Source organism: Sphaerodactylus townsendi, linkage group LG03, assembly GCF_021028975.2.
Source record: "Sphaerodactylus townsendi isolate TG3544 linkage group LG03, MPM_Stown_v2.3, whole genome shotgun sequence".
In the NCBI taxonomy this organism is placed as follows: Eukaryota; Metazoa; Chordata; class Lepidosauria; order Squamata; family Sphaerodactylidae; genus Sphaerodactylus; species Sphaerodactylus townsendi.
In genome coordinates this window covers 18,856,077-18,882,640 of record NC_059427.1, presented here as the reverse complement: position 1 = coordinate 18,882,640, position 26,564 = coordinate 18,856,077, and the positions used below count along the sequence as shown (strand labels likewise).

At 47.7% G+C, this 26,564-nt stretch overlaps 1 protein-coding gene across 1 annotated transcript in view; it reads left to right on the top strand.

Moving 5' to 3' along the window:
- Nucleotides 1-24,384, top strand: part of LOC125429711 (valine--tRNA ligase-like) — a 43,624-nt gene extending 19,240 nt beyond the window's left edge. The window contains exons 16-31 of the mRNA XM_048491074.1: nt 583-686; nt 2,860-3,018; nt 4,148-4,238; nt 4,891-4,996; nt 6,654-6,724; nt 6,844-6,969; nt 9,181-9,285; nt 10,978-11,046; nt 16,683-16,761; nt 17,032-17,159; nt 17,776-17,931; nt 19,494-19,703; nt 20,519-20,630; nt 21,626-21,801; nt 23,695-23,844; nt 24,187-24,384. Of these exons, the coding sequence (XP_048347031.1) occupies nt 583-686; nt 2,860-3,018; nt 4,148-4,238; nt 4,891-4,996; nt 6,654-6,724; nt 6,844-6,969; nt 9,181-9,285; nt 10,978-11,046; nt 16,683-16,761; nt 17,032-17,159; nt 17,776-17,931; nt 19,494-19,703; nt 20,519-20,630; nt 21,626-21,801; nt 23,695-23,844; nt 24,187-24,255 (1,911 nt within the window). The 3' untranslated portion in view covers nt 24,256-24,384. The remainder of the gene's footprint in view (nt 1-582; nt 687-2,859; nt 3,019-4,147; nt 4,239-4,890; nt 4,997-6,653; nt 6,725-6,843; nt 6,970-9,180; nt 9,286-10,977; nt 11,047-16,682; nt 16,762-17,031; nt 17,160-17,775; nt 17,932-19,493; nt 19,704-20,518; nt 20,631-21,625; nt 21,802-23,694; nt 23,845-24,186) is intronic.
- Nucleotides 24,385-26,564: the final 2,180 nt, after the last annotated feature.

Below are 26,564 nucleotides of genomic sequence, written 5' to 3'. Positions count from 1 at the left end.
ATGCCTGAAGGGTGGTAAGATGCTGGGTGAACAATATACAATATATGTCCATACTAGGCCTCTGCGCTCAGCAGAGGCCAATCTGCTGGTAGTCCCTGGCCCCTCAATGATGCGGCTGGCCTCCACGCGGGCCAGGGCCTTTACAGCCCTGGCCCCTGCCTGGTGGAACACTCTTCCTCCAGCTGTCCGGGCCCTGCGGGACCTTGGTGAGTTCCGCAGGGCCTGTTAGACGGAGTTGTTCCGCCGGGCTTTTGGAGTGCCCAGTCGTTGATAGGTGCCCCCTCCTCTTCCTCTTCTTCACTTCTGGGTCTCTTATCACCTATGGGACCCGTTTCTCCCCCCTTTGGGGAGGGTTTTAATGAGGGTTATTGCAGATTTTCATTGGTTTTACGTTACTGATCGCTGCGTTTTAAATTGTTTTAATGTATTTAAGGGTTATTGTATATATGTGATTTATGTTGTTCACCGCCCAGAGCCCTTCGGGGGTAGGGCGGTATACAAAACCCGATAATAAATAAATAATAAATAAATATATGCATTCCAGCCATACATTATCTAATTCTCACCCTCTGTCCCCTCCAGGGCATGAAGCGGTTTGATGCCCGTCGAGCAGTGTTGGAAGCTCTGAAGGAAAAGGGTCATTTTAGGGAGGTGAAGGACAACCCCATGGTGGTACCAGTCTGCAGGTGAGGAGAAATTGGGGGGTGTACAGGAATAATGTAGGCTGAGGTGTTGTGTGGTTTCCGGGTTGTATGGCCATGTTCTAGTAGCATTTTCTTCTGACGTTTTGCCTGATCTGTGGCTGGCATCTTCAGAGGATCCTCTGAAGGTGCCAGCCACAGATGCAGACAAAATGCAGGAGAAAATGCTACTAGAACACAGCCATACAGTCTGGAAACCACACAGTACCCCAATGATTCCGGCCATGAAAGCCTTCGACAATACAGTGTAGGCTGAGATGGCTAATTTCTTCATTCTTGAACAATAGTCCTGAGGCTGAAAGTACCTTTTGCCATACCCAGTAATCTTTTCCAGGAATGACTAGGCTAGGCCGTAAAATGGCTGCTATCTAGCAGCGAGAGAGATTCACAATGCTGGATACTACATAAAACAATCTAAAGAGCATTTTGTTTTTAAACTTCTGAGGGAAAATGTGAGACACAATAGCTGACTAATGGAGCTTTGACTCACAGAAGCTTATACTCTGAAAACCTTATAAGGTGCTCAAATGTAACTATTCTGCTACAGATCAACCCAGCTACCCTTTAAAAAACAACAACCATCCATTAACTGCATATTGACTAAAATCTAGTAGAGACGCCAGGGGTCATGTTAAATAGATTCAGAGACCAGTTTTTAAGAAAAGAAGAAGAGGAGGAGGAGGAGTTTGGATTTATATCCCCCCTTTCTCTCCCGTAGGAGACTCAAAGGGGGCTTACAATCTCCTTGCCCTTCCCCCCTTCCAACAAACACCCTGTGAGGTATTTTAGAAGTACATGCCTTGTAGTGTGGTTGGGGGAGAATAGCTATGTAATGACTGTATTTCAAAAAACAGTCTGTATCCTTAGTCCTAAACTGACCGGACTCTTTGTTCACATAATAAATAAATAAATAAATCCCTGCTGGAGCTACTCGGGAGGATGGGCCTTTCTCCTTTGTCTCTTCACATTTGATCAACGGAGAAGATACATCTGCTGCTTTCTCCCTTTAAGCTCCTTTGCCAAAGCTTATTAAAATATCCAGGACACAAAGCTAGAAGTCCAGAGCTGTTAAGATTTGTGCCAATTCAGAATGCAGATTTGGGGGCTGGGATGGGGAAGAGGAGAAAATCTTGCGACTGAAGATTCTTAGAAGATCAAGGGTAGCATTTCTCTCTTTGGTGTTCATTTATTTTAATGTGATGGACACTTCTGATAAGTAAAGCAATAAGTAAAACCGGTGGAACTTTTAACATTCTTTCCATTAAAATCTACTTCTTTTTTATATGATCCAAAAAGATTGAATAGGGCCATGGTGGTGAACCTTTGGCACTCCAGATGTTATGGACTACAATTCCCATCAGCCCCTGTCAGCATGGCCAATTGTCAGGGGCTGATGGGAATTGTAGTCCATAACATCTGGAGTGCCAAAGGTTCGCCACCACTGGAATAGGGTGACAGACTGGGTTCTGGGTGTGGACAGGGTTATCTATAACTGAGAACATGACGAATTTGAAGAAGAGTGACTTTGGCATACAGGGATGATAAGAGAGAGCAGGTTTAGCTTCCTGAGAGAGAATTTTGACAGTTCAAGTGTGTTCCTTGTGAGGGAAGGTAGACATGAACAGATGGAAGAATATCTTGGAATATATGCTGGTCTATAACCATAATAAAGAAAAAGAAGAAGAGTTTGGATTTAAGGAGACTCAAAGGGGCTTACAATCTCCTTTCCCTTCCCCCCCATAACAAACACCCTGTGAGGTGGGTGGGGCTGAGAGAGCTCCAAAGAACTGACGAGCCCAAGGTCACCCAGCTGGCGTGTGTTGGAGTGCACAAGCTAATCTGGTTCCCCAGTTAAGCCTCCACAGCACAAGTGGCAGAGTTGGGACTCAAACCCAGTTCTCCAGATTAGAGTGCACCTGCTCTTAACCCCTACACCACACTGGCTCTCAAGATTGATTGATTGATATCTTGGTGTATGGGAGAGATTGATTGATTGATTGATATCTTGGTGTATGGGAGAGAAGGAGAGTTTCAGAATGTTTATTCAGGGAAAGATAGAATTGACAGAAGGTCGGTCTGAGAACTGCTCGACCAGCAGTATGTATGGCCTGTGGCTAATTTCGTTTTCCTCCTCTTCTTTTCCCCCACATCACTTCAGTCGCTCCAAAGATGTGGTGGAGCCGCTCCTGAAGCCCCAGTGGTATGTGCGTTGTGACACAATGGCCCGGGGGGCCGCTGAGGCAGTGCGCCGAGGGGACCTCCGCATTGTGCCGGACTTCCACCTCAAGACCTGGTTCAACTGGATGGATAATATCAGGTGGGATTGTTGCCCTGTTTCTAAGAATGGTGGCTGCGCGGAGCATCCTGGAAAATGGGTAGACTGGACAGAGGAGAGAAAATCAGGCACTTTTTGCCTCCTAAGGGCATTTTCGCACATGCAGAATAATGCATTTTCAATCCACTTTCAGGCTCATTCCGCACATGCAGAATAATGCACTTTCAAACTGCTTTCAGTGCTCTTTGAAGCTGTGCGGAATGGCAAAATCCAATTGCAAACAGTTGTGAAAGTGGTTTGAAAACGCATTATTTTGCGTGTGCGGAAGGGGCCTCAGTGTGCTTTCTCAATTGTTTGCAAGTGGATTTTGCTATTTCGCACAGCAAAATCCAGCTGCAAAGTGAATTGGAAGTGCATTATTCTGCATGTGTGAAAATGCCCTGTTTCTCTGCCCTGTCACCAGATGGTGGAAGACTCATGAGCAGTTTCCTTACAGTACGATCCTAAAGATGGATATGACTCTTGACAAATGTATTTTCTTTTATGTACACTGAGAGCATATGCACCGGAGACAAATTCCTTGTGTGTCCAATCACACTTGGCCAATAAAGATTCTATTCTATTCTATTCTATTCTACATTTAAATGGACTTAGACTGGAGTAACTATTTAGGATTGTACTGTTAATCAGTCCTTTGCTCTTTCACAAAACTTGATGAAATAGTCTTCCCTGTTTTCCCAGCTTCTTCTCAACTACTGTTTTTATGTTTTATTGTTTTATTGTTATGTTTTATGTTTTTATTGTTTTATTGTTAGATTGAATGTTAGAATGAATGTTAGAATGTTAGAATGAATGTATTGTTATGTTTTTATGTTTTATTGTTAGAATGAATGTTTTTAACTGAGGTGGAATGAATCAGAGTAATGCAAACTACTTTTTTTTGCAACTGTTTCATTCTTAGCCCTCTTCGCCTCCATTCCCTCTGTTTATCTTTCCCCCACAAAAGAGCGATTTGTAGTGTATTCTGGGTATTTGTGTGTCTGTATGGACCTTCAAACTCACCAGAAACTTTGCGACGAGGGCAGAAAGGCAGGATATAAAATTTTGTCAATGAATTATTTCACTGCCATTTCCCCTTTAATTAATCTGTCCATTCATCCCTCAATTCTAGGGATTGGTGCATTTCTCGGCAGCTGTGGTGGGGCCATCGTATCCCAGCATACTTTGTGACGATTAATGACCCCTCAGTCCCACCAGGGGAGGTAAGATAAGCTGCCAAGCAGTTATACAACTGATGAAAACTGACAGCGATGGCCAAACTAACTTGGTTACTTAGATAAAAGAATTTAGTTAAGCTAGTTTGGACAAGTGGAAACCCTTTCTAGATTATTTGGATAAAACGGAAAGGAACAAATGGATGTTTAGTGGTTTTGAAAGCTAGGGATTGTTAAAATAAGATCCAGCAGAGAATAGTGTGACTTTTATTAGTCATAACTCTTATGTTGTTAAAGAGCAAGTGCTAATACTCAGTGTACACGAAACTGGGAGTCCTGAAAATGTCCCGAAAATGTACTTTGTTTTTCTGTGATTCTTTATGTGTGATGTAAATCTGTTTAAGTATTAATAAGAAATTTAACTCACAGGAGCTGTAGCGCCAGCAGAATTTTTGCACTAGCTCCAAACTCCTGAGTTATCTCAAAGTTTGAAAGAATTGGACCCTTGTGTTTAATGTCTGCAGAAAGGCTCCCTTATTGGAGTTGTGGTGAATGGCAAATGTACTTACATGTAACACAATTTATCTTGGTTTTGGCCAGCTAATTCATTAAAACACTAGCTGACTGTATGATTATTCAAATCCACCTGCGTGATAGAGCACAGTTAGAGGCTTCCAATAATCTGTCGCCTTCTTCTCAGGACACTGACGGCAAGTACTGGGTCAGCGGCCGAAGCGAACGAGAAGCGAAAGAGAAAGCCGCCAAGGTCTTCAGGGTGACCTCGGATAAGATCTCACTCCGGCAAGGTATGGGGGTCGGGGGGCTGGTGATTGTGATGACGGAATAAGTAAGGAAATTACGGTGCTGCCTTGATCCGGTAAAGGCCCCCCCCCCCCCCCCGCAAAAGAGGGAGCTTCACACTGTACCCCAGCCTGCAGCCAAAAAAGGCAGGGAGGGGGGACACCAACTTTCTTGGAAGGGTCTGCACGCCTGCCAGAAGTATGGTGGATAGGTTGGCCTCAGATCATAAGAACATAAGAACAAGCCAGCTGGATCAGACCAGAGTCCATCTAGTCCAGCTCTCTGCTACTCGCAGTGGCCCACCAGGTGCCTTTAGGAGCTCACGTGCAGGATGTGAAAGCAATGGCCTTCTGCTGTGGTGCTCCTGAGCACCTGGTCTGCTAAGGCATTTGCAATCTCAGATCAAAGAGGATCAAGACTGGTAGCCATAAATCGACTTCTCCTCCATAAATCTGTCCAAGCCCCTTTTAAAGCTAAGCCCCTTTTAAAGCTAAGCCCCTTTTAAAGATCAGTTGGGGGTCTCCAGAGCCAGGGTAGCATGACAGGTTTTCCTTGATCGAGGGACTGTCTGTCATGTGTTTATCACCCTCTTCTTCCAAAGAGCTCAGGATGATTGTCTCGCTCTCTTACCTCTTCACAACAACCCTGCGAGGTAGGTTAGACTGAGAGCAAGAAGGGATTTGACCTTGGCCCTCCCAGGTCCTATTCTGGCCTTTCCACCAGGACACACCACCATGGCTTTGTCGTGGCTCCTAATCCCAGACCCCTCCCTCCCCTCCTGTCTGCCTCCTTGCAAATGCTGTGGTTTCCGCTTTTACTATTTTGAATGAGCAAACCTTTGGGGAGGGGTCACTGCTGTGCGGTAGAGCCTCTGCCTGGCATGTGCAAGGTCCCAAGTTCAATCCTCAGTACCTCCAGTTAGAAGGATCAAGTACCGTGTTTCCCCGAATAGTGTCTTATATTAATAGTGTCTTATATTAATGTCACAGGGCGGGAAACAGGGGAGCGCCCCAGAAGGCAGTGCGGCAGCCTCCCGCGCACACGGCCGCAGGAGCGCACTGCCTTTTGGGGCGCTCCCCGGTTTCCCGCCCTGTCACAGGGTGGGAAACAGGGGAGCGCCCCAGAAGGCAGTGCGGCAGCCTCCCCCGCTGCCGCACTGCCTTCTGGGGCGCTCCCGTTTAAAAGGTGAAAATCTGGTCACCTTAAGTTAAGACTATCAGAAAAGAACATAAGAACTAGCCTGCTGGATCAGACCAGAGTCCATCTAGTCCAGCACTCTGCTACTCAAAGTGGCCCACCAGGTGCCTTTGGGAGCTCACTTGCAGGAGGTGAAAGCAAGGACCTGCTGCTGCTGCTGCTGCTCCAGAGCACCTGAACTGCTAAGACTAAGAGCCAAGACTATCAGAAGACTATCAGAAGAGCCAAGACCCATTGAGTCCAGCCTTCCGCCTCTAGGAAGCCCGCAATCAGTGGACCCTCAGCAGCACCCCCCCTGTCTGTGGTTTCCAGCAACTGATTCAAAGAGGCATGCTTCCTCAGGTACTGCAGGAAGTAGATATGCATCGTGGCTGGTAGCAATTGATAGCCATTCCACATTTGCGTGAGGATCGAAGCGTTTCCTTTCTGTCCTTTTAACCGCTGATTCTCATATCCTGCTTCCAGATGAAGATGTCCTGGACACCTGGTTCTCCTCCGGTCTGTTTCCGTTCTCCATCTTTGGGTGGCCAAACCCTGTAAGTCCAGCAGCTGAGCAAGGAGGAGAGGATGGGGCAGTGAAGGGCATGTTGTTGTCGTCTGCTGTGCTCCCAGCCTCTTTCAGCTTTGTTATATTTTCCTTTTTCTTCTCTTCTAGAGCGAAGATCTTCATGTTTTTTACCCTGGCACTCTCCTGGAGACTGGGCACGATATCCTCTTCTTCTGGGTGGCCCGCATGGTCATGTTGGGCCTCAAGCTTACTGGGAAGCTGCCATTCAGAGAGGTGAGAAAGGGCTCCATTATTCTCTGGCAGCCTGTCCTCCTTCGCCACATATGGCAAATCAGGGCCGTTTGTGCTGCGTGCATCTATGGCAGTGATGGCGAACCTTTTCGAGACGGAGTGCCTAAATTGCAACCCAAAACCCACCTATTTATTGCAAAGTGCCAACACAGCAATTTAACCTGAATACTGAGGTTTTAGTTTAGAAAAAACAGTTGGCTCCGAGGCGTGCGTTACTTGGGAGTAAGCTTGGTGGTAGTCGGTGGCTTTGCTTTGAAGCAACTGTGCAGCGCTTCAAACGGGTGAATCACGGCCCTAGGAGGGTTTACTCAGAAGCAAGCCCCATTGCCAGCAACCGAAGCTAATTCCCATAGGTAAAGGATCACGCTTTCAGCCTTCCCATGAAAATCAGTGGGGTTTAATAGCGCTTACCAGGGTTACCTACACTGCTTCCCCAAAACTAGGTCGTAGGTTTAATACTAATAATCTCCCTGAAATAATTACACTATTATCACATGACGAACTCTGTGCACGCATGTCCACAGAGAGGGCTCTGAGTGCCACCTCTGGCACCCGTGCCATAGGTTCGCCACCACTGATTTATGGGCTCATCACACAAGCATGCAGTGTGCTGTCTTCAGTAGTGAAAAGCGCCATCAAGTCACACCTGACTTATGGTGACTCCGTGAACACAGGAATCTGTCCTACACTGGGTCAGATGGTTTTCAGGTGTATTCTGTTATTTTCTACTGCTGCAATTACTATGGCAGAATTAAGGATGGCGGTCTTGCTTTCTTCTGAAATTATCTCAGCTTTCATGAATTTGAACAAGTTCTTAAGAACATAAGAACAAGCCAGCTGGATCAGACCAGAGCCCATCTAGTCCAGCTCTCTGCTACTCGCAGTGGCCCACCAGGTGCCTTTGGGAGCTCACGTGCAGGATGTGAAAGCAATGGCCTTCTGCTGCTGCTGCTGCTCCTGAGCACCTGGCCTGCTAAGGCATTTGCAATCTCAGATCAAAGAGGATCAAGATTGGTAGCCATAGATCGACTTCTCCTCCATAAATCTGTCCAAGCCCCTTTTAAAGCTATCCAGGTTAGTGGCCATCACCACCTCCCATGACAGCATATTCCAAACACAAATCACACGTTGCGTGAAGAAGTGTTTCCTTTTATTAGTCCTAATTCTTCCCCCAGCATTTTCAATGGATGTCTCCCCTGGTTCTAGTGTATTGTGAGAAAGAGAGGAAAATTTCTCTCTGTCCACATTTTCTACCCCATGCCTAATTTTATAGACTTCAATCATATCCCCCCTCAGACGTCTCCTCTCTAAACTAAAGTAGACTATATCCATGAACTATGTCCGCTTCTTATGACTGTATCCACGAACCCCCAGTGGAACTTCTTGGAATAACAAACATCACTCATGATATTACATGGGACGGGACATCGGGACACAATTTCAGTGCTTGCCGTGGGCGTAGTTTCCTGTAACTACGCCCTTGCTTTTTCCCTTATGAAAACTGTGTGGAAATCATTCCATGTGTCTGCTTGGCCGTCCGCACCCATGCTCAATAGTCACTGTTGCTTTCCAGCGTGTGGGAAGTTATCACATGTAACCCTTCGTATGCTGCTTCCTTGTTCTTTTCCCAAATGAAACTCAATTTTTTGTTTGCTTGCTTGCTTGCTTGCTTGCTTGCTTGCTTGCTTGCTTGCTTGCTTGCTTGCTTGCTTGCTTGCTTGCTTGTTTGTTAGGTTTATATACCGCCCTCCCCTGGAGGGCTCAGGGCGGTGAACAACATACAAAATAGAGCACATATATCAAATTAAAACCATTAAATATCACTCTAATAATGCTCTCTAATAAATATAAACCCAATTACCCCATTAAAATGCAGCATTTTAGGATCAACATACAGATGTCATGCCTGTCTTCTTATCAACCCCCTCAAAAACCCAAAAGGAAGGGGCGGTAGGATCCGCTTGATGTTATAAGGAGGGGGGGGGGGGCTGCTCTGAGCCTGCTTGAAGGGAGAGCGTGATATAAATCGAGTGAATAGATAAACACATACTTAAATAAGTGAATTTGTAGACCATGTTGGGCAAATGCGGAACTACAGACCCTTCCACTCTTACCACCCAAATATAGTGCTGGTTCATGGGCTTTCTCTTCATAGCACTCTTATTTATCCTGTTCCTACGGTCCTCCTTTCAGGTTTACCTCCATGCTGTGGTCCGAGATGCCCATGGCAGGAAGATGAGCAAATCTCTGGGAAATGTCATAGATCCGTTGGATGTGATCACCGGCATTACGCTGGAGGTAACTTCTTTTTCACTGTTCTCAGAAAAATCAGGCAGGGAGCAACCACAAGTTAGTGCTGCGATGGTCAAAACTGCATCCCAGGGCAGCACTTCCAGAATCCAACACTTCTCTTGGATTTTCCTCATAAGCTTTTTGTCATCCTCCTCAGCATTAAAGGAGAGAAGGCCTCAGATGTCTTTGGCCATTATTTCACTTAGACTGAGAGGGCTCTTCCTTGGGTATTCGTTTGTGTCTGAGAGAAAGAGAGAATGGTCAGGCCCCAAATTTTTCTGGGGAGGATTTACCCTCCAAACTGGGACCACTGTGTGTTTTTGGTGACCGAACTCTGTAGAAGTTTGATCCTGTCACAGCGAAGGGTTCTATAGGGCGGAGGGGTGCACATGCACCGGGCGCACGGATTTAGTCACGTGAGGGGGGCTTAGCAAAACCCTCGGCCCCCCCCACCCACCCCGCTGAGCCCCCCCCTACTATCTCTACTTTAGAAAAATCCTAGTAGGCTGGAGAACAGACCTTCTCAGCCTAAAATTAGAACTACATTTCCCAGGAGACCCTGGGAAATGTAGTTCCCACCAGAACAGGAAGGCCTGTTCTCCAGCCTGCTTGGTTTCCTAAAGGAAATGACAGTGGAAGTGGGGGGGGGGGGCTCCGCGGGGGGCTGGCATGATTCCCCCCCCATGGCACCCCCCTCCCCCCCCCCACACACACTTTAGAAAACCGAGCAGGCTGGAGAACAGGCCTTCCTGTTCTGAAGAAGAAGAAGAAGAGTTTAAATTTATATCCCCCCTTTCTCTCCTGTAGGAGACTCAAAGGGGCTGACAATCTCCTTGCCCTTCCCCCCTCACAACAAACACCCTGTGAGGTGGGTGGGGCTGAGAGAGCTCCGAGAAGCTGTGACTAGCCCAAGGTCACCCAGCTGGCGTGTGTGGGAGTGTACAGGCTAATCTGAATTCGCCAGAGAAGCCTCCACAGCTCAGGCGGCAGAGCGGGGAATCAAACCTGGTTGCTCCAGATTAGATACACGAGCTCTTAACCTCCTACGCCACTGCTGCTCTTGGGAAACATAGTTCCCACCAGAACAGAAAGGCCTGTTCTCCAGCCTGCTCGGTTTCCTAAAGTAAGTGACAGTGGAAGTGGGGTGGCGTCGCGGGGGGCCAGCATGATTCCCCCCCACAGCGGCCCCCCTGCGGCGTGCCCCCCCTCCCCACTACTTACTTTAGGAAACCGAGCAGGCTGCAGAACAGGCCTTCTTGTTCTGGTGGGAACTACATTTCCCAGAAGACCCTGGGAAATGTAGTTCCCACCAGAACAGGAAGGCCTTTTCTCCAGCCTGCTCGGTTTTCTAAAGTGAGTGGGAGTGGGGGGGAGGCACCGCTGTGGGGGGAGGCGCCGCCGTGGGGGGGGGGGAGCCCGAGTGCGCACTGGGTGCACTCTGGCCCAGCTACGCCTCTGTCCTGTCAGGAAATTTTGGAGGACTAGAATGCACATGTGTTTTTTTTAAGGTGTTTGGGCTTTGGGAGGAATCTTGCCTCACTGGAAGCTTCTCCAGGTCGCGTATGGTTTTATTTGGCCTTACAGAAGCTGGGGCGGGGGGGGGGGGGGGATGAAGGCGAGAGCATGTTCTTTGAGGTTTCCCTCCTATGTAACGTATCCTGGTTCTGTCCCATGAAAAACTACCTTTTGCCTCCACAGGGTTTGCACGCTCAGTTGCTGGATAGCAATTTGGACTCTGCAGAGATAGAGCGGGCGAAACAAGGACAGGTTAGTTGTTTTATTTATTTATTTGGAACTTTTATAGGCTGCCTCCCCAGAGACCTATGGGTAATAAAAACAGCACAGCAAAGTTGTAAAAATGATAGTGTAAGAATTACAGTTGTAAAAACAAGCTACAATGCAGCATCCGACAGTTTAAGATGTCATTCATACACCAGCTCTAAAGCATTCCCCAACCTATGTTCACCACCCACCCCAATGCATGTTTCATAGTGCTTGGCTCTGCTGAGTATGTCATAGTGATACATGCTCTTTTCTAGGTTCTAGTGAAAGCAAGACCAAGGTGCAGATGTGGTTAGATTTACAAATCAGGATGGCGTAGTAAACTACACTACACCAGCTGCAACAAATAATGGAGTTACAGGAATATTAAATGTATCATATCTCCTCACCCGTGGGAATTAAGGATACCAGATGAATCTACTTCACGGCCAGCCAGTCACTTCAGAAGTAGACAGGATGTCTGGTCTTCTTCGGGGTGGCAGGGAGGAAAGGGATACCCACGGTCGGTCATCCCTACATTTGCCCTTGCAACAGTGGAACTGGAGAGCATAGAGAGCAGCTGGTTTCTTGGGGTAGTATCTTGCCCTTTGGGCTTTCCCCCGCCTGGATTGCCCTGAGCGTTCCTTGGTGTGATAGTCTGTAGTCTTACAGCAATGGAGACAGCATGTCGTTTCGGCCAGTGAGAGATGCAGGGGGCAACTCTGCCGTCCCGTTTCTCCCCAAGCCCTTTTATTGACAGTTTACAAGAGGAAAAACAAACAAGGCAGGTAGGGGTTTGCAGCACCTGGATACAAGACAATGAACAGAGCAAAGGGCGCAGGGGGATTTGGGCAGGGGATTTGGAAGTTGCACGTACACATTGGAGCCAGGAGGTCTTGCAACCTCAGCGGTTTCTCCGAATCCACATTTTGGAAGGAGAGGTCAGTCAGGGGTGTGTGAGAGACCCTTTTCTGGGGGTGTGCCCCATACTTACTTACTGACTGACTGACTTCCTTCCTTCCTTCCTTCCTTATTTATTATATTTATATACCGCCCTCCCCGAAGGCTCAGGGCGGTTTCCATCAACAATAAAAGTTTAAAACATCGTATATATAATTTACCTAAAATACATAAAAATACTAAACTATAGATGGCTTCAGCTCTTCTTTCCCCCTTTATGAACCCACGGGAGGCCAGATGTTTTTTGGCAAGTTGACATCATCCCGGCTGGCCAAACGCCTGGCGGAACAGGTCCGTTTTACAGGCCCTGCAGAAACTTTGTAAGTCCCGCAGGGCCCTGATCTCACCTGCTGGAAGCCTTGTCTCCACTCAGTAGTAGGGGCCAGAGTGTAAAAGCCCTGGCCCTTGTAGAGGCCAGCCGGATCGCCTTGGGGCCAGGGATCACCAGTAGGTCCGCCTCCGATGAACGGAGGGGCCTAGAAGGGCGATATAGGGAGAGACGGTCCCTCAGATAAGCAGGGCCAAGGCCGCGAATGGCTTTGAAGGTCAATACCAAAACTTGAGTGTCTCCCAGGCACTCATGTCCTCCAACAATAGTCTATATTGGGTTTTTTAAAAAGCAACTACACCCCCTGCTTCTAATGCTTTTTGGTGCACAGTCAAAAGTTCCATTACACCATCTTCCTGGAACAGTCCTCTGTGTGCATGTTCTGACCACATCTTGTCGAAAACCATCTCACGCTCACATCTGCGTGTAAAGCTTAAGCAAGATTTAGATCTACCTAATTGCTCACATCTTCCTCCAGACTGTCTTCATAAGTTGCGTCAAACCACAGTTTCTGTCCTAATGATCACTTAGTGTGTGCTGTTCTCTGATTTTCCTTACACTTTTGCAGACAGGCCCCCAAGACTGAACTTCTGAACTCTGGTCAGAGTAGCCACAAATGGCTTAACCTGTCTCTCATTTCCGGGGCTTGCTCAGGAGAACCGTCCAGCAACTGGCTCGGTTCAGTTCAACCACAACTTAGCAAATTTTCTCAGCTTGTAGGGCTCCTTTTTACAGAAGGAAATCTTCCTCCTTTTCCGCTATAGCCTGAGAAGTTTTAAAATCAGCCATCTAAGTACTAGCTTACTTATGGGGTAAACGTTGTTTGACCTAAATTCAAAGGATTCCTAAATTCACAGGTCCTTTAGTTATACATCAAAGGCTTGGGAAGAGGATCTTAATGGTGGAATTGGATAATATGGGACTGTGAGGCCGATTACCCACTACCGGTGTTCCGTGCCCTTGCCCCGCTCTGGCGTGAAAGGTCGCTCCAGAAATGCTCTTGTTTTCCCCGAGGACAAGAGGAAGTACATCTGGACAAGATTTCTTGCCCCAACATGCTTCCTGTCCCACCTCGTGCCCCAGCACATGTGAGGAACCAGCCTTAGTCCCCTTCCACACATGCAGAATAATGCACTTTCAGTCCACTTTCACAATCATTTCGTGGATTTTGCTATTCCGCCCAGCCACAGAGTGGATTGAAAGTGCATTACTCTGCATGTGCAGAAGGGGCATTAGTGTTGTTGTTTTTTAAGATGGTTGATATCTGTTTTTCTGATTGGTGGATTATTTTTAAAATCCAGCCATTCACCCAAGAAATCCAGGATTCATTCATTCATTCATTCATTCATTCATTCATTCATTCATTCATTCATTCATTCATTCATTCATTCATTCATTCATTCATTCATTCATTCATTTATTTATTACAATCATTTGTAGATTTTGCTATTCCGCCCAGCTACAGAGTGGATTGAAAGTGCATTACTCTGCATGTGCAGAAGGGGCATTAGTGTTGTTGCTTTTTAAGATTGTTGATATCTGTTTTTCTGATCGGTGGATTATTTAAAAAATCCAGCCATTCACCCAAGAAATCCAGGATACATACATACATACATACATACATACATACATACATACATACATACATACATACATACATACATACATACATACATACATACATACATTCATTCATTCATTCATTCATTCATTCATTTATTCTCATATTTATATACCGCCCCATCCCCTGAGGGCTCTGGGCGGTGAACAACAAATAATGTTACATAAATAGCAATAGCGATAAAAATTAATATGGTTAACATTATTAAAACATAAAATTACAGCGTTCCACATAGATCACTTGGCGTCCAGCATTTAAAACTATCAATAAAACCCTCCCAGAGAGGGGGATGGTAAATCCAGATGTCACAAGCTCCCAGAATGTTAAAAGGGAGGGACAAAAAAGGGTGCACACCGTCAGCGGCTGGCTTCCCCAAAGGCCCGGTGGAACAACTCGGTCTTACAGGCCCTGTGGAACTCTCCAAGATCCCGCAGGGCCCGGACAGTTGGAGGAAGAGTGTTCCACCAGGCCGGGGCCAGAGCCGTAAAAGCCCTGGCCCGGGTGGAGGCCAGCCGTATCATTGAGGGGCTGGGAACCACCAGTAAATTGGCCTCTGCTGAACGCAGGGGCCGTGTAGGGACATATGGGGTAAGGCGGTCCCGAAGGCACAAGGGCCCCAGGCCGTGCAAAGCCTTAAAGGTTAATACCTATACCTTGTGGATATGGGTCTCTGTTGTGGACATGGGTCTTGTGGACATGGGTCCCATTTTATCCCCTCAGTAACTCTGTGAGGGATGTTAGGATAGAGAAGGTGGCTAGCACAAGGTCATAGCAAGTGTGGGTATTTGAAGCTTGGTCTCCTCAATGCTAGTCCGGTCCTCTAGCCACTATACTATCACATGGGTACGTGGAAACTGCCTTATACTGAATCAGTGGCCTTATACTGAATCAGATCACTGGTCCATGTGGGTCGGTATTGTCTGCCCATACTGGAAACACCTCTCCAGAGTCTCAGGAATAGCTTTTTCACATTGTCTTGTCCTTTTAACTGGAGATGCCGGGAATTGAACCCGGGACCTTTTGCATGCAAACCAGAGGCTTTGCCACGGAGCCACAGTCTGACATCATAAACCACACGGTTCAAAAACCAGTGAGGGAACATTCTAACCTTCCAGTTGCTGACTTAAGTCTAGCAGTTCTCTTGCAAAGGGCCGTTAGAACGAGAGGATGCTGAATTAATCTAACAATGAAGCTCAAGACAATGCATTATCCTGGACTGAATAGAGACCTAAACTCCTGCCTCATGGCCAATGCTGATTTCTCCATGCTTGCTACCTTTCTGCATATCACACCTAATCCAACCATACCTGCTGTTGTCATTTATCTGCTATTAAGAACATAGGAACAAGCCAGCTGGATCAGACCAGAGTCCATCTAGTCCAGCTCTCTGCTACTTGCAGTGGCCCACCAGGTGCCTTTGGGAACTCACGTGCAGGATGTGAAAGCAATGGCCTTCTGCTGCTGCTGCTCCTGAGCACCTGGTCTGCTAAGGCATTTGCAATCTCAGATCAAAGAGGATCAAGATTGGTAGCCATAAATCGACTTCTCCTCCATAAATCTGTCCAAGCCCCTTTTAAAGCTATCCAGGTGAGTGGCCATCACCACCTCCTGTGGCAGCATATTCCAAACACCAATCACACGTTGTGTGAAGAAGTGTTTCCTTTTATTAGTCCTAATTCTTCCCCCCAGCATTTTCAATGAATGCCCCCTGGTTCTAGTATTGTGAAAAAGAGAGAAAAATTTCTCTCTGTCCACATTTTCTACCCCATGCCTAATTTTATAGACTTCAATCATATCCCCCCTCAGCCGTCTCCTCTCCAAACTAAAGAGTCCCAAACGCTGCAGCCTCTCCTCATAAGGAAGGTGCTCCAATCCTTCAATCATCCTCGTTGCCCTTCTCTGCACTTTTTCTATCTGCTCAATATCCTTTTTGAGATGCGGCGACCAGATTGATATTTGCATGGCTGTTGCCATTGGGTGTCTGAATTTATTATTCTCTGCTTAAGGGCAGAGGGGGTCACATTCTAACTACACGAAGAAGTGAGCTGCAACTCACAAAAGCTCACACCCTGCCAGAAATGTTGTTAGTCTTTGAGGCGCACCCGGACTCTTGCTGTTTTCTACTGCTCCAGACAAGCCAGGCTTCCCATTATTATTAAAACTCCAGTTCACCATCCAAGTCTGAATAACATTTCATTTCTCAAACATATCTAACATTTTATCATGTAACATACAGGTTCATTTACTCAACTGGGCACATTCCTTTAGTTTCCCCAACCACTCCTCTTTACTTGGAGTTATGTTCCTTTTCCGGTATCGGGCAAAGACTAATCTCGCCAAGGTTATGGCATTTGAAACAAACTGTTCTGCATCTGTGGGAAGGAGGCCTACGTAATTCGTCAAGAAACATGCAAGGGAGAAAAACAACTCTTCACCTGTTCCTTGAGAAATAGCTCTAGAAATCATTTCCCAGTAATCTTTGGTTCTGCTGCGTCTCCAATAATGTATAAAACGTCCTTCAGCAATTCCACAAATCCATCAAACACCTTGATTAATTTTAGCTGTCATGAGACTTAGCTCAGGTATTCTTTTCTTTGACTCAGTTAAAATTAGAGGTTGACACTCAGAAACATTTTCACGTAGGTGTGTAAGAGCAAGAATTATTGACCCTTAGAGGATCTCACTCCTTGTATGCCATTAGTGGGGCTGATTGTACTTCTGATTGCATTACAGAAATACGATTATCCTAGTGGGATCCCCGAATGTGGCACTGATGCGCTTCGGTTTGCTCTTTGTGCGTACACATCTCAAGGTAATTTCCCTCACTTCCTGTGAGAGGAGGGCGCGTGTTTCCTGGGTCTAATCCAGGGGTCTTCAAACTATGGCCCTCCAGATGTTCATAGACTACAATTCCCATGAGCCCTACCACTTGGCCATGCTGGCAGGGGCTGATGGGAATTGTAGTCCATGAACATCTGGAGGGCCATAGTTTGAAGACCCCTGGTCTAATCCCTGATGTTGAGTTTACTTCTTTGTCCATTGCACGCGTTTGACGTTCCTCTTCCTTCCATCCTGCCCTCAGGCCGGGATATAAACCTGGACGTGAACCGGATCTTGGGCTACCGCCATTTCTGCAACAAGCTGTGGAACGCCACCAAGTTTGCCATCCGCGGCCTCGGGGACGGATTCCAGCCACCGCCCAGCCCCAAGGCAAGAACATTTCCTAACAGCACTTCCTTCCCCCCTCATAAGAACATAAGAAAGAGCCTGCTGGATCAGACCAGAGTCCATCTAGTCCAGCTCTCTGCTACTCGCACCAGGTGCCTTTGGGAGCTGACGTGCAGGAGGTGAAAGCAATGGCCTTCTGCTGCTGCTGCTGCTCCTGAGCACCTGGTCTGCTAAGGCATTTGCAATCTGAGATCAAGGAGGATCAAGATTGGTAGCCAGAGATCGACTTCTCCTCCATAAATCTGTCCAAGTCCCTTTTAAAGCTACCATCTATCAAGAAGCTATCATCTTCAGGTTCTGTAATCTTTGCCCTGTGGTTGAAATTGCCCCTCCTGGAAAGAGCTCTGGTTACATAAGAACATAAGAACAAGCCAGCTGGATCAGACCAGAGTCCATCCAGTCCAGCTCTCTGCTACTCGCAGTGGCCCACCAGGGGCCTTTGGGAGCTCCCTCCCTCTCCATAGCCCCTTCATACTCTGTTAATTCCAGTGCAGGCCGTGCAGCGTGGGCTCTTCTCACTGCCTCATCTCCCGGTGAGCCAAAGGCCTGACTCACGGCCAGAAATATTTCCTCGATAACTAGAAATGTTTTCTTGCAGCCCAGTGGCACTGAGAGCCTTGTGGACCAGTGGATCTTGAGTCGCCTCAGCCACGCTGTGGAGCTGTGTGGTACCGGATTCCAGGCCTACGACTTTCCCGGCATCACCACAGCGATATATAACTTCTGGCTCTATGAGCTTTGTGACGTCTACCTGGTGAGTAGAATCACGGGAGGGGTGATATCTTACCTCACAAAAAGGGCACATTATATGCTGAATCAGACCATTCATCCATCCAGGTCAGGCCTCAGAATTAGATTGTCCACATCTGCCGCTCCACCCTTTCAACTTAAGATACAAGGGATGGAACCGGACACGGTGCTGCATGTTTATTTACATACATATGTATATGCTTGTTTTTTTCCCAGCGGGGATACAAAAAGCTTATGTCATTCTCCATTTTTTTCCACAGTAACTTTGAGGTAGGTTTTAGCTAAGAGCAGTGGTGGGATCCAAAAATTTTAGTAACAGGTTCCCATGGTGGTGCGATTCAAACTGTGGCATAGCGCCAATGGGGCTGGGCGGGGCACGATGGGGGCATGGCCGGGCATTCCGGGGGCGGGGCTGTGGCAAGTACGGTCCAGATACCGGGCCCCCTCCCCCATCCCTTGTGTGCTACCCCTCCCTCCCCTTCCCTTGCATGGCAACCTAGGCAGTGGTGGGATCCAAAAATTTTAGTAACAGGTTCCCATGGTGGTGGGATTCAAACTGTGGCGTAGCGCTAATGGGGCTGGGCGGGGCACGACGGGGGCATGGCCAGGAATTCCTGGGGCGGGGCATTCCTGGGTGGGGCTGTGGCAAGGACGCAGCCGCTGTGCCGGTCCTTGGGCGGGAAACAAATGCATGCAGGCACAGGCTGCCATGCACGCCGGTGCACCTCCTGCTAGACTGCTTCAAGTTCTGCGCGCTACTGCTGAGAGGAGGGGCGTAACTAAGGCAAAAATCACGTGGCAAAATCACCAATTAGTAACCCCCTCTCGGCACACACAAATAATTAGTAACCTACTCTCGGGAACCTGTGAGAACCTGCTGGATCCCACCTCTGGCTAAGAGTGTATGACTGACCCAGCAATTTGCTGTGGAGGATTGGGGATTCAAACATGGGTCTTCCAGACGTTCTTCGGACACTGTTAACCGCTGCACCACACTGCTTAATAAAAGGTGGCCTGGTGTTTTGTTTTTGATGTGGTCACCTACGCTCAAGGTTCCTGTTCAGTCACAAAGCTGTTGAGGAAGCCACGGACAGGTAGTGTTTTCACACACCTCGATAAATGCAATGAGGATTTTTACGTCTAAACTACTTCCTGGAGAACAATAGGGCTGCCAGTATAATCAGTCAACACATAAGAAACCTAGCTGCCCCCAGGCGCTCTCTTGAGGCATACTTGATTTCTTTATGCAGCAGTGGCGTAGGAGGTTAAGAGCTCGTGTATCTAATCTGGAGGAACCGGGTTTGATTCCCAGCTCTGCCGCCTGAGCTGTGGAGGCTTATCTGGGGAATTCAGATTAGCCTGTACACTCCCACACACGCCAGCTGGGTGACCTTGGGCTAGTCACAGCTTCTCGGAGCTCTCTCAGCCCCACCTACCTCACAGGGTGTTTGTTGTGAGGGGGGAAGGGCAAGGAGATTGTCAGCCCCTTTGAGTCTCCTGCAGGAGAGACAGGGGGGATATAAATCCAAAAACCCTTCTTTACGCCACCTCTCATTTCCCACCTAGGAGTGCCTGAAGCCTGTGTTCGCTGGCCCAGATGAAGCTGCGATCCAGACAGCCCGGAACGTTCTCTACACCTGCTTGGACGCCGGCCTTCGTCTCCTCAGCCCCTTCATGCCTTTTGTCACTGAGGAACTGTTCCAGCGGCTGCCTCGACGGTCTCCTTCCTCTGATCCCCCCAGCATCTGCGTCACTTCTTACCCCACCACAGAGCAGGTAGTGAGATATAAAGTCCCAGGATTATAGCAAAAAAGGCCATGGGAACACAGCGGGGTGAGGGGGGTTGTAGATCAACGTGAAAAAAACTGCAGAAACTTAAATCCAAGCTGTTTATTAGTACCCTTTACCAGCATTCATTCTACCAGCATTCATTTACCAGCATTCATTATGAACAGAATCACCTGTTGAGGGTTCCTTATCAAGTGCATGAACACTTCCCTTGAAGAAGACAGACGAAAACGCGATAATCAGCGCGAAGCGTTTGGGAAGTACAACGGAGTGGATTGAAATATATACAACTGAAAATGATGAGAAATTTGACTGCCCTTGAATTGGGACGGTATTTCTAAGTAATTCAAGCCACCAATTTAGGATTTTCATTGTCATGAACTTGTATCACAGTCACAGCGGGTGACATTGACGCAATAATATTTACAAGACTATGGACATTGTTGGTTTAACAAATACATGATTATGGACTTGAGAGAAGGTTGTCTTGTAATAAATTGTTGCATGAATTGGATTTAAAGTGGAGATATATATGTGTGTTATGAAGATATAATAGTTTGATAAGTCTAATAGCCAACAATTTGGCATACTTTACAAGAAACTAACAGGTAATATAAATTGCTTGGGCCAGCGCCTATGTGCCACGCGTGTTTGTGAATCTTATATTGTTTTGGACGTAGCACATTAACTTCATAGATTGTCCTTCACGGTATCCATACAATGGGTTGACTTCATTTGTGAGTTGTGGTACCCAGAATATCTTTAAACCAAGCTGACATGAATCTTTTCCTGTCCTTTCTTAGTATTGCTGGAGGAACGAGGGCTTGGACCACACCGTCGACTTCACGCTGAGCGTTGTGAAGGCTGCGCGGTCCCTCAGGGCAGATTATAACCTCACCAAAACCAAAACTGACTGTGAGTACCGAGCGCGAGAAGAACGGGGAGGTGGTCAAAGCAGAAGGAGGGAGAAAGACAATATTGAGCCGTGTAGCTACCAGAAATAGACCTATCTAACCTCAGTCTGAAATGCTGATCAGTCACTGGTGTTGAGTAGAATTTTTCCAGTTAATTTATTATGCCTCGATTCCAGTTTATGTGTTTTGTGTGCTGAAGCAGGAGACTATGGCTCCTTCCGCACATGCAGAATAATGCACTTTCAAACTGCTTTCGGTGCTCTTTGAAGCTGTGCGGAATAGCAAAATCCACTTGCAAACAGTTGTGAAAGTGGTTTGAAAACGCATTATTTTGCATGTGCGGAAGGGGCCTATATTTTGAGAGAAAACCAAGAAGCAGCAAACAAGAAGAAGGAGGAGGAGGAGGAGGAGGGGGAGGAGGAGTTTGGATTTATATCCCCCCCTTTCTCTCCTTCAGGAGACTCAAAGGGGCCTACAATCTCCTTGCCCTTCCCCCCTCACAACAAACACCCTGTGAGGTAGGTGGGGCTGAGAGAGCTCCGAGAAGCTGTGACTAGCCCAAGGTCACCCAACTGGTGTGTGTGGGAGTGAACAGGCTAATCTGAATTCCCCAGATAAGCCTCCACAGCTCAGGCGGCAGAGCGGGGAATCAAACCCGGTTCCTCCAGTTTAGATACATGAGCTCTTAACCTCCTACGCCACTGCTGCTCCTCTCAAAGGAGACTTTTGTTGGAACGGGACAGTGGGGAGAAGTATGTTCTCCTGGCAAACTAGGATACCTCGAAACACTCTGCCTCCAGTTCTGGCAAGGGAACTGGGAAGTCTGTAGCGGCTGACCGGTCACTGAGAATTATTCTAACCTCACTGTTCCAACGTTGCACAAAGATAGGGAGAACTCTGGGTGGTGTTTCTGTCGTCCTGATGGGGATAAAAAGGGACTCCAAACTCAAGCCAGCTGAGGTAAATTAACACATCTTGTTTTCTTCCACTCCATAGGTTACTTACAGTGCCTGGACTCAGACACCGCGGAAGCTGTCCTGCGCTGCTCCAATTACATCCGCACCTTGTCTTCTTCCAAGCAAGTCCTGGTTCTTCAGCCTGGAAAAGCGCCCCCTCCTGGCTGCGCAGTAGCCATTGCATCTGACAGATGCACTGTGCACCTTCTGCTCAAGGTGACTGAAGTCACATATTCAGTGATGTGTCCAGTAGCTAATAACCAGTAAGATTTACTAATTGTAGGAGTGGAGTGGTTTTCCCTCCTAATTTGTGGAAGGGGTGGGGGGGGCTTGCGGTTCTGGCATAGTTGTGCCGTTTTCCTTTCTCTGTCAGCATGTTGTCTGTCTTGAGCTTGCTCATGCTGCCTAGCTGCAGTATTTGTGCATAGCTGGCTCCTGTCTCACCGTTTGACATCTAGAGAAACCCATGTTTCTAGCCCTTAGGATTGTGGAGAGATTTTAGTCAAGCACTACACACAGAGGTGGGATCCAGCAGGTTCTCACAGGTTCCCGAGAGTAGGTTACTCATTATTTGTGTGTGCCAAGAGGGGGTTACTAATTGGTGATTTTGCCACTTGATTTTTGCCTTAGTTATGCCCCTCCTCTCAGCAGTAGCGCGCAGAACTTGAAGCAGTCTAGCAGGAGGTTCACCGGTGTGCGTGGCAGCCTGCACCTGCGTGCATTCGTTTCCCTCCCAAGGACCGGCGCAGTGGCTGCATCCTTGCCACAGCCCCGCCACGCCCCCGGAATGCCCGGCCACGCCCCCATGGTGCCCCGCCCAGCCCCATTGGCGTTACGCCACAGTTTGAATCCCACCACCATGGGAACCTGTTACTAAAATTTTTGACTACACAAGTGCAAAAGTGCTACACTGTGCCAATAATTTAATCATGAACGACTAGGTAATTCTACAGTCTTCCTTCTGTTCTTCAGAGAAGCTTATGGCCCTATCCAGATTGGGTGGGTGGGGTTACAGTGCCACGCTCTCCAAAGGACTTCCCTGTGGTGTGGGAAGCTTAAAACAAAATCTCCTGGCAAGAATCCCAGTGGCAAGAATCCTCCTGGCAAGAATCTCAGGTTGCTTAAGCAATCTCTGGAGCATTGCCCTTTAAGAAAGTGATAGAGACATGCTGCCCGAGAGGCAGCTTCCCTGAAGCCCAGCCTCAGCGCCTGCGGGGAAAGGAAAGAATGAGTGAGTGAGATGAGGCGCTGTGCAAGTAAGCAGGGCTCTGCGGGGGGGGGGGGGGGGTTTTTTGTCTCTGGGCGCCATTTGGACCCCATACGCCACTGAAGAATCCCCCATAGGGGATAACAGAGATACTCCACGAAAAACAAAAAACATGGTGTATCTCTGCAGCCAGCTCTGCCAGCACACAGGAGCTGGGCAGAAAGTTGAAGCTGACTAAAGTCAGTTCCACTCCCAGAATGCCCCTGGCCACACCAGCGCAGCTTCCTAAGCCAGTAGACCTAGACACGGATAGTGGCGGCTTCTAGGTCAGGCACTGTAGAACCACGTAGCGCCCGCCCAGATAAGTCGCCCCTGTGCTGTCACGTTTGCCTCTGGTACGTTTGCCCCTTGCGCCAGCAGTGTGGGCACCCACGCCCGCTCAGGGCTGTGCGGGCAGCAAATATGGGTCTGCTCCCCCCCATTCTGGGTTGGGCTTCCCGAACACAATCTAGTCCAGTGGTTCTCAACCTGTGGGTTGCGACCCTTTTAGGGGTCAAACGACCCGTTCAAAGGGGTCACCTAAGACTCTCTGCATCAGTGTTCTCCATCTGTAAAATGGATAAATATTAGGGTTGGGGGTCACCACAATATGAGGAACTGTATTAAAGGGTTGCAGCATTAAGAAGGTTGAGAACCACTGATCTAGTTCTTCAGAAACCATGAGGGCTGGAAACCTAAATACTAGCTGTGCTGGATCATGAACACCATGCTATTCACTAGTTTCCATGAGGTGGTGTGTCTCCTTATTCTTGGAGTGAGGAGATACGTATGTTGCTGGTGGCAGAGCTGGTCTTCACACTACCATTGATGCACTGTGATCTTTCCACCCCACCCCCGGCCAGGGCTTGATCGATGCCGAGAAGGAGGTCTCCAAACTGGCAGGCAAAAAAGCTGAGTTGCAGAAGCAAATCCAACGGTTACGGGAGCGCATCGACAGCCCAGACTACGCCACTAAGGTGCCCCCCAAAGTCCAGGAGGCAGATGCTTCCAAGGTAACAATCACCACTGTTAAAACTCAGATCACTTCCGCACCACACGGGCAGGGGAATACACATTTGACAGTCCTTGTGACGGGCTTCTCGAGACCAGCACTTAGGGGACTTACGGTATAGAATCATAGCGTTAGAAGGGGTCTATGGGGTCATCTAGTCCAACCCTCTGTACAATGCAGAAAATTCACAACTATTTCCCCCACACATGCCCCCAGTGGCTCCTGTTCCATGCCCACAAGATGGGGGGTGGGGGGGACCTCACAGGATCCCTGGCCAATATACAGCTGGGGAGAATCAGTACAGACGTTGCGCTTACAAATACATATTGAATTCTTTTCCCAGTTGAAACAAAGTGAAACTGAATTGCAGAAGGCTGAAGAAGCCATTGAGAATTTCAAGAAGATGATCTGAACACTGAAGAAAGGATCCGTGGGGCTGCTAAAACAACGTGAGGTTGGGGAGGGAACCTGTTTGCTTAGTTGGGGCATTTCTTGGTTTATTCTATTTTCTGCAGAGACATTAAAATATTTTGCTGAGTTAGAAGTCTGAATTGTTATTGTGTTGTGGAGCGGGGGGCTGGGCAGTGGAGAATGCATAAACCCTTGCGTCTGGGGACGGGTCCATGTGTCCATATTTGTTGATTGTCAGTGTACTGCACCGCAAGGTTGGCGCGCATACAAAACACAGCTCATCTTCAAGGCAGTGCTTTTCAGTAGAGTCAGCTCCTCGTATTCCATGCCACGTTATGCAGCCCTGAATAATCAAGTAATAAGAAAGCAAGTGAGATGCTTATCTCTGTATCACGTTCTAGTGCCATCCTTCCTCCAAAGAACTTGGGGGAACATTACATGGGTCTCCCCTCCTCCATTTCTGTTCTCCCAACAACCTAGTGAGGGAAGTTTGGCAAAGAGAAAGCAATTGGCCCAAATTCACTCAGCGAAGGCTGAGTGGGGATTTCTAGCTGCATGGAAAAATAAAGGAGTGGTTTGTTGGAAGCAAGCAAGTTCCAGCTTACCTGTCTTGTATAGGGGAGACGCAGCAGTGGCGTAAGAGGTTAAGAGCTCGTGTATCTAATCTGGAGGAACCAGGTTTGATTCCCCGCTCTGCCGCCTGAGCTGTTGAGGCTTCTCTGGGGAATTCAGATTAGCCTGTACACTCCCACACACGCCAGCTGGGTGACCTTGGGCTAGTCACAGCTTCTCGGAGCTCTCTCAGCCCCACCTACCTCACAGGGTGTTTGTTGTGAGGGGGGAAGGGCAAGGAGATTGTCAGCCCCTTTGAGTCTCCTGCAGGAGAGAAAGGGGGGGATAAAAATCCAAACTCTTCCTGCAGCATTGCTACATACTTACCACCCTGAGCTTTAGGTATATTATTCTAGGTGAGATCTCAGGAAGCAATCTAGGACCTAGGGTCTTGTTCATGTGTAGTTTCTTCTCCCTTCCCCAGTATACCACGTAGCGCTTGTTCTAATGCTGATGAGTCACATGACAGAACAGGACACTTTCTCTGAATTTGGAAGCTGGTGAGATTTTTAAAACATGATTCCCGCCCCGCCCCCCATTTCCCCAAGATGACCTAAGCAACCATAAGAGGCTAGAAAGCTCCCACATCTAACTATGTCCTCTGTCCCTGAATTCTGACTAATAGGCTGTGCCTGTCCCCATCCCGTACGGGGGACATGTGATCAGTTTATCCACCTTGGAATTCTCCAATCCTCAAAAATCTCAGCGGTTAATTGCTTCACTTTCTGAGAGCATTCTCGCTAGGTCAGCTAAAGTTCTTTAAATAGCTGAGAGCCTTTTTAATACTTCTTTTGGTGACTTTTAAACAAGGTTCTGGATTCTTTTGCAATCACTCTTTGATGCCATTAAGCTTGTTGGTTGGTTGTTTTGTTCTTGTTTATACACCAGTATGGACCCCAGGTGGTTCCATTTTACGCTCTGAACAACTACCCTGCAAGGTAGCTTAGGTGGAGAGAAAATGACCAGCCAAAGCTTCCGTGGCAGAGTCTCCCAATCCCAATGTTATACTCTGATGTGGGCTCTCTGAAGCAACCAAATCGATATAGCAAGTATAATAAATGGTATACAACAACAACAAAATCCTATACCCGAGCTACAAAAAAAGAAGAACAGTTTGGATTTATATCCCACCTTTCTCTCCTGCCAAGGAGACTCAAAGGAGCTTACAGACTTCTTTGCCTTCCTCTCCTCACAACAGACACCTTGTGAGGTTGGTGGGGCTGGGAGAGTTCAGAAAGAGCTGAGACTAGCCCAAGGTCACCCAGCTGGAATGCAGGTGTGCGGAAACAAATTCAGTTTACCAGATAAGAGTCTCCCACTCATGTGGAGGAGTTGAGAATCAAACCCAGTTCTCCAGAATAAAGTCCACCTGCTCTTAACCACCAGGCCACGCTGGCTCTCAAATATAACCTTTGGGTACAAATTAAGTGCTAGAACATTTCTTGTGTGCTTGATAATCATTATCGCAGCAAACCCAAACTCAACATGTGAGTGAACACAAAAATATAGAGAAGAAACCATGAATATACAATCCATCAATGTTTGATAAAGTCCATAAAATGTTTAGTAGGCGACCCCCTTCCCCCCCAGTTTTCATGCCCCTTTCGTGATCATGATTCTTCTGCTTCGTCAGTTCAGATTTTATGCGTTGCCCACAAAAATGCTAAGAGTCACCTTCCATATACCCACATCTCATAC